The sequence below is a fragment of the Trichechus manatus genome, unplaced genomic scaffold (assembly GCF_000243295.1).
Source record: "Trichechus manatus latirostris isolate Lorelei unplaced genomic scaffold, TriManLat1.0 scaffold00233, whole genome shotgun sequence".
Classification (NCBI taxonomy): Eukaryota; Metazoa; Chordata; class Mammalia; order Sirenia; family Trichechidae; genus Trichechus; species Trichechus manatus.
Window position 1 is genome coordinate 2,761,105 of NW_004444169.1, and position 7,986 is coordinate 2,769,090.

Here is a 7,986-nt window from a genome sequence, read left to right on the forward strand (position 1 = left end):
TCCTGTCATTTCAACATTTTTTACATGTACAATTCAGTGACATTAATTATAGCCATCATGTTCTGTAAATATCATCACAATCTGTTTCCAAATTTTTCCATCCACTCTTAACATAAGCCCAGTACAGCTTAGGCAATGACTCCCCCTTTCCTCCTCCCTCCAGCCCCTGGAAAGCACTAATAAATTATAGTCTCTATACATTTACCTATTCTAGATATTTCACATAAGCAGGATCATATAGTATTTGTCTTTTTGTGACTAACTTATTTCACTCAGCATAATGTTTTCAAGGTTCATCCACGTTATAGCATGTATCAGGACTTCATTTTTCTTTATGACTGAGTAATATTCCATTGTATGTATGTACCACGTTTGTCTGTTTACTTGTTGATAGACATTTAGGTTGTGTCTGTCTTTTGTCTATTGTGAATAGTGTTATAATGGACATTGGTGTACAAGTATCTGTTTGTATTTCTGATTTCAATTCTTTGGGGAATATACCTAGGAATGGAATTACTGGATCATATGGTAATTCTGTTTAACTTTTTGAGGAACTGCGAAACTCTTTTCCACAGCAGCTGTACCATTTTATGATCCCACCAGCAATGGATGAGTGTTCCAATTTCTCCACACCCTTGCCATCTCCTGTTGTTGTATGTGTGTGTGTGTGTGTGTTTAATCAGAGCAATCTTAGTGAGGGTAAAGTGGTATCTCATTCTGATTTTCATTTGCATTTCCCTAATGACTAATGAAGGAGCCCTAGTGGTGCAGTGGTTAAGTGCCTCCTAATTGAAGGTTGATGGTTTGAGTCCACTAGCTTCCCCATGGGAGAACAATGTGGCAGTCTGCTTTCATAAAGATTAAAGCCTTGGAAACTCTATGAGGCAGTTCTGCTCTGTCCTAAAGGGTTACTGTGAATCAGAACTGACTCAATGGCTATGGGTTTAGTTTTGGTTTTTTGGTATATCTTCATTGTCCCTTATTTCCTCTAATACTGACACCTTTTGTGTTTTGTTTTTTTGTAGTAAACTATTTTGATTCTCTTCTCCTTCCCTTTTGAGAGTTTTTTTTTTTAGATATTTTCTTTGTGGTTACCATGTGTATTAAATTTAACATCTTACATTTATAACAACTTGGATTAAATTTATTCCAATTTAACTCAATAACATATGAAAACTCTAAATGTATACTGTTCTCCCCCACCCCATTTATGTTGTTATTATTACCAATTATATCTTTATGCATCATGTGTCCTGTAACATACATTTATACTTACTTTTTATACACTTGTCATTGTAAAGCATGAGGACATAACCACTAGAATTACCAAGCAAAATACCTTAAAACTTACCATTATATCTACCACTGTAATTACCTTTAATGGAGTTTTTTTTCTATGTACAGCTTCAAGTTATTGTCTAGTGTCCTTTCCCATCTGAAAGACTTCCTTTAGCATTTTTATAAGGCAGGTCTAGTGGTTATAAACTCTGTGACCTTTTGTTTATCTAGGAATGTTGAATTTTGTCCTCCTTCTTGAAGGATAGTTTTTTTTTTGTGCTTTAGATGAAGGTTTACAGAGCAAATCAGTTTCTCATTAAACAATTAATACACATATTGTTTTGCGACATCAGTTGCCAACTCCACAACGTGTCAACACTCTCCCCTTTTTGACCCTGGGTTTCCCATTACCAGCTTTCCTGTCTTGAAGGATAGTTTTGCCAGATATAGACAGTTCTTTCTTTCAGCACTTTAAATATGTCATTAATTGCCTTCTGGTCTCCAAGATTTCTGAGAAGAATACTGTGTTTCAGTATTTCTGTTTGGTTTCTTTTTATGTATCTATTTCTTTATTTAAAGTCTCATTCATGCATCATTTTCCTAATTTTCTTTAGTTCTTTGTCTGTATTGTCCTTTAAATTTTTGAGCTTGCTTAATACCGTTGTGTTATATTCTTCCAATCTGTTTATTATTTGGGCTTCCATAAGTACAAATTCTCTCCCTTCATCTTGTTCACTTGAATGGGTCATCATTTCCAGTTTGTGTGTGTGTGCCTTGTAATTGTTTTGTTGAAAGTAGGACATTAAAATTTTACAAGGTGTTAGCTTTCTCAAGTCTCCTGAGTATTCAGTGTTTTCAACAGCACTACTTTCTGCAAGAAACTCTTAGATGGCAGAGCCTGCAGACTTGCTTACCATTTTCTTTCCCTTTCTTTGGCAACTCCATTTCAGTCCAGACCAAGGGTTCCTTCTCTCAGCAGCTCCCAAACAAAACAGAGAACACATACTAGTCAATACATCCTCTAGGGGGCACAGATTTCAGTCTTTGGTTATCGCTCCCTCCTCTGCTACATGAGGGTTGTGTTTTCCTCCAGACCAAGTTTGTAGTCCTTTAGTGGTTTCCAAACTGGTTAGAAAGCCCATACTAAATGAACCACCCTCTGGTGGGTGTAGCCCTCAGTCCTGGTCACTGCTCTCTCCCTCACTCTGTGAAGGCCCACTTATCTTGGAGTCAGAGATCGAGCCCTGTTCCCATGTTCAGGTGAGCCATGGGTCAACAGGGACTGTGGTATCCATCTGTCTGACATGCTGGGAGGGGGAGGTGCGGGTATATCCTGAATGGAGCACCAGGGAGATTTGTCCTATTTATAGCAGAGCTAGAGCTCAGCGCCCTTCCCTGTGCACAGGTAAGCCATGTGTTGCCTAGAGGAGTGGGCTCTGCTGTAGCCATCAGTTTGTGAGTCACTGTAGCCATCCATGGCTGCTTCCCATTTGTCAAGCCTGGTGTGGGAGGGGTGGAAACACTGGAAAAAGCTTTTTTTCTACCATAACAGATTTGATGTTGACTTGGGTCTGTCTACAGCTCCTTGCTGCTGTCTTTTGCCCACCATTTTACAGTCTCTCAGGGCTAAGTAGATTTTTTTCTCATTGCATTTCTTGGTGCATGTATGGAGAAGCTTGGGAACTTAAATCTGCTCATGCAGTCATCTTCCCAGAATCCCTACATATTACATTTTTATACATCATGTGTCCTGTGGCAAAAATTTATACTTATTTTTTATGCATTTGTCATTATAAAGTATGAAAAACATAACTAGAATTACCAAGCAAAAATACCTTAAAACTTGCCCTTACACTTGCCCATGCAATTACATTTAATGGAGATTATTTTTTCCATGTACAGCTTTGAGTTAATGTCTAGTGTCCTTTCTCATATGAAGGACTCCTGTTAGCATTTCTTGTAGGTCATGCCTAGTGGTTACAAACTCTCTCAGATTTTGTTTATCTGGAAATGTCTTAATTTCCCCCTCATTCTTGAAGGACAGTTTTCCAGATACAGAATTCTTGGTTGTCCAACACTTTTAATGCTTTACTCCATTGGAAAGATAAGGAAACTGATCCAGGGAGTAAAATCAATAATCAAGTGTCACACAGTAAATCAGCTAGTGGCAGAATTACATCGGGCCTCCTGAATCCTAGTCCAATGTTCTTTCATTTCTCTGTATCATGAGGGACAGTCTAAATTTACTGCCTTCTCTAGGTCATTTCCCATTTGTAATGGTGAAATACCAGAGAGGCGGGAAGAAAAGGAGGAGAAAGGAGATAAGCAGATGAAGAGGTAATGTAATATTTCACTCATTCATTCAACAGAGACTTTCTGAGGCCCACTATTTAAAGCAGGTCATGAGATCTGGAGTCTCAGAGATGAAACAGATCCTCATGATGGAGCCCTCAGGGAGCTCACAGTCCAATAGGTGGGTCATAGAGAAAACTAGTAAAAAGAGATCTCTCAACCAGTTTTAAGTGTTTTGACAGAGGCAGCATGGAGCCATGCAAGAGAGTGAGGGGAAAGAAGTACTAATTCCACCTGCAGTGATCAGAGAAGGCTATTGATACTCTTGTCTCAAATACTACGCGGAGAAGTTTCCACTTCTGTGGATGCTCTTGAATTACTGGCTAAGGAGCTTGGATTTAAACCTGCAGGCTAAGGGGGCCCTTGGAAGCTGTAGGCATGGTCAGCTTTATACTTTGAAATATGACTCTGGAGGTCTCTGTGAGAATAGATTGGAGTGGAGCAAATGAAAAGCAGGGGCATTAGGGCAGAGACCCACCTGCCACTGTCCTATGTTGCCCTACATTCAAGAGAGGCTCCTCAGAACCTGCCATCCTCCACATAAGCTATCCCTTTTCTCCATCTCTTTTGCCAATCCCCTACTCCTTACACAGGACCCAGCTCAAATACACCCTATCTGGGAAGCATTTGCTGCCTTCCAGTTGGTGATTCTCTCCTGTGAGCCCTCTTAGCACCCTGTTGTAGAATTCCCAGGTGACAAGAGGTACTCTTATGTATACCCAGCCAGACCAAAAACTCTCCAAGGGCAGGGCAAGAGTCTCATCCATTTCTGCCTCCCCAAAGCCTAGCATCGCACATGGAAAACTCTTGAGGAACTCTTCACAAGTGAATTATAGAAAGAGAAAGTAGATGAATGGAAAGAAAAAATAGGAGAAAGAGAGGAGAAGACTTGGAGAGAGAGAGAGGGAGGGAGAGATGCAGATACAGTGTTGTGATGGGGAAGAGAAAGAAGGATGGGGATAAAATGAAGAAAAAGAGACTGTGGGGCCAACGTAGGATTCTTTTCTCTTACTATCAGTAGAGCCAGGCATTGAACCTGACATAATGAAGTTCAGGCTTTGGAATCAAACAGACCTGGGTTAATATCCTGGTTCTGTCACTTACTGACCTTTTGGGGCAAGGCACTTTTTGGGCAAGGTAATCACCTCTTTAGCCTTAATTTCCTCAACTATGAAATGGTGATAAAACAGCAATTCTAATAAAAATAGTAATATTGTTATGTTAATGATAGTAATGGTAACCAAAATAGTTGTTTCTCGATGGTTGGCTTGTTTTGAAGTCTTGAGATCATGGAGCTCCTTGAGAGCAGACATCTGACCTTATCCACTTTTCTATGTTCAGCACCCAGCATGGAGTTGGTCACAGAGTATGTGCTCAATAAATTTTGAAATTTATGAATATAGTGGTAGTAGTAGTACTAGTCCTATTACTGGAATGAAGGTGATGAAGAATTTTTGGTGCTGAGGGCTTTGGCCCCTCTGAGGACTTCTACTTTACTGTGTTTTCAGCCCGTGATCTGTAGGGGTCTGGATAACACGGGGTTCCAGAAACACACCTTCAGTTGGTGTTCCTATCCAGTTGCGATATCTTGTGAGCTTCGTGGAGATGTAGGTCTTTCCTCGAGCTGGTAAATCCACCATGATCACCATCGTGGGGGAATTGGTAAACTGTGGGATGGATGCTGGAATACAAACAGAGCCTTAAAATTTTATCCTCGGGTTTATATGAACTTCTGGTATCAGTTCAGAGATACAGGGATGGAAAGAGTATCTCTCCCACCATTACGACAAGATAAAAAAGCTGGAGAAAATGCAAATTAATAACTTTTCTTGAACTCATCAGAAAACTGGGGTTGCAGGGCAAACAGCTAACCTAAAATCTGTAGAGACAGGCATCTTGAGAGACATTTGCTTACCTGACATAAATACCACTAAGATTCAGCTAAAATATTTTTAATGAATTACTAAAGACTGGCTGTGGGCTCGCATAAGTGTAAAGCCCCTAGGGACGGCAGCCAAAAGAGGTTTTGCACCCTTTTGCAGATTTCTGAGGAATCTTACCAGGTGCTGATAGGGAAGACTAGGAAGAATCCTAAGAAAGATCTCTTATAGTTCTGGCTTGGGAAGGGGAACAGCAGTCATTGCTGAAATTCTGCCTAGACCACTTCCTCCAAACCCTTATGGAACAAGCCTTAATATTCAGGGGAAAAAGCAACAAAAGTGTAGTCTGAGAGCACTGGTGGAAATCCACTGCAGTTGGCACAAAGGAATGGTCCACATGACTGAAACTCTGCCCAGGCCAATCTACTGTATTATCCCTAAGAAACAAAAATCTTAATCTGCAGAAGGAAGGGCAACAGAAAATGAGGGCACTGGTGGAAACCTACTACTACTTGGAAGGGAAACAGGGAAAAAATGCTCTAACCCTGGAGCGAGGGGTGGGAATCTCTGCTAGGCCCAGCATTACATCTGGAGGAAGGGCAAGAAAACTTGTGAAGGCCAAACCTCTAAGAATCAGGATAAAACTGTCTAAGACTGAGTCTTAATCAAAACATTAAAGAATATCCCTAATCCCCCACTCACCACTAATAGACTAAATGCATCAAGAAAAAATAACAGTGACCCTGGGAATATATATCTAAAAGAACTGAAAACAGGAACTCAAATACTTTTACACCAATGTTCATACTAGCATTATTCACAATAGCCAAAAGGTAGAAACAACCCAAGTGTCCATCAACAGATGAATGGAGAAACAAAATTTGATATATATGCATAATGGAATATTATTCAGCCATAAAAAGGAATGAAGGTCTGATACATGCTATGATATGGATGAACCCTGAAAACATTATGCTAATTGAAATAAGACAGACACAAAAGGGCAAATATTGTATGATTCCACTTACATTAAATATCTAGAATAGAAAAATTCTTAGAGACAGAAAGTAGATTAGAAATCACCGGGGTGAAAGGCGGGTCAAGATGATGGAGTAGTCAGAGGATTCCTGTGGTCTCTTTTACAACAAAGACCGAAAAAAAAAAACCAAGTAAATCGATTATATACAACAATCTAGGAGCCCTAACCATTCAGAAGTAGTGAGGAGTTGCCAGACCTGACCCAGCAAGAGCTGGCCCCCTTCAGGCCTGATTGGCTCCCGTGAGCAGTGAGTCAAACAGTGGCGTTCGGGAGGTGCTTTCCACATTGGTAGAGGCCCAGTGGCAGAGAGTCTATCCAGATATCCAGAACCAGTAAAAAGGAGCAGTCAATTGGCAAAAGATAAGTACTTGCGTCTGGCCTACCAAGCAGATCAAATAACGCCCCCTTTGGAAAAAACCTCTCTCCCATTTACCTTCCCCCTCCCTGTTCTGCACCAGTCCCGGGCCGGCTTTAGTAATTGCCACATCCCCTGGGCTGGAAGTAGGACCCCTCACATGCCCTGAGCCATTCTCCCTGCCTTGGAGAGGGAATACATTTAAAAAAAGGGGAAACAATAATCTGCAGGCTCCCCTAAGCCAGGAATTCAGGGTAGGCACAGATCCTTTGCCTAGGCACAGGCATAACGGGTCCACAGACTTCGAATGGCTTTCATCCCTGCAGAGACTTGTGTGGGCCCATTTCGACAGCGTAGGCCCTCATTCAACACTGTATATACCTGAAGTCTAACTTCAACTGTTTCAGCTGTGGGGTGGCAGGTTCATGACATTTGACACTGCTCTGCACATTGGGCAGGTTCCTTGCCTGCCCACATCAGGGGCCAGAGGACTAGTGGCTCCACACATGCCACCTAGCCACCCATGACAGGGGTCCAAGAACAAGTGGTGCCCCCAGTCCTTACAGCCAACAGCATTGGGTGCTCTTAGTCTGGCTGCAAAACCCACTCACCTACGCTCTCTTGAGAACAGAGACATGCTTTCCTCCCAGACACCCAGGGACAGCTGTCAGCCCCTTGCCTTGCTCAGCGTGTGACCCCCTGCTGCAGTGAGATGCCTGTGCCTACACCAATCACCCATGGCTGTCTAGGACTGTAGGTGAGAGCCTGCACCACACACTTGGTGGCCAACTACCTGGACACCTGAGCAGAATCCATAAAGGAGGAGTGGGCAGACTCCTGGGCTCACCTACATAGTGGCAGGTCTGGCCACCTGATGGCAGAACATTGGAGCTTCAAGGGTACCAGTGATAGGGCTAGCTCACACGAGCAGCCTATTTGGGCATATCAAAACAAAACAAAACAGGAGACTTCCGGCAAGATGGCGCTCTAGGCAGAAACACCACGCCGTCCCTCCACAACAAAGATCCGAAAAACTAAGCCAAACAGAGAATCAACAATCCTGAAACCCTAGAACATCAAAT

General features: G+C 42.0%; 1 protein-coding gene across 1 annotated transcript in view; it reads right to left on the bottom strand.

The window, feature by feature from the left end:
* Nucleotides 1-7,986, bottom strand: part of PFKFB1 (6-phosphofructo-2-kinase/fructose-2,6-biphosphatase 1) — a 105,393-nt gene that overhangs the window by 22,589 nt on the left and 74,818 nt on the right. Inside the window, 1 exon segment of the mRNA XM_004389135.1 lies at nt 5,186-5,311. Coding sequence (XP_004389192.1) covers nt 5,186-5,311 — 126 coding nt within the window.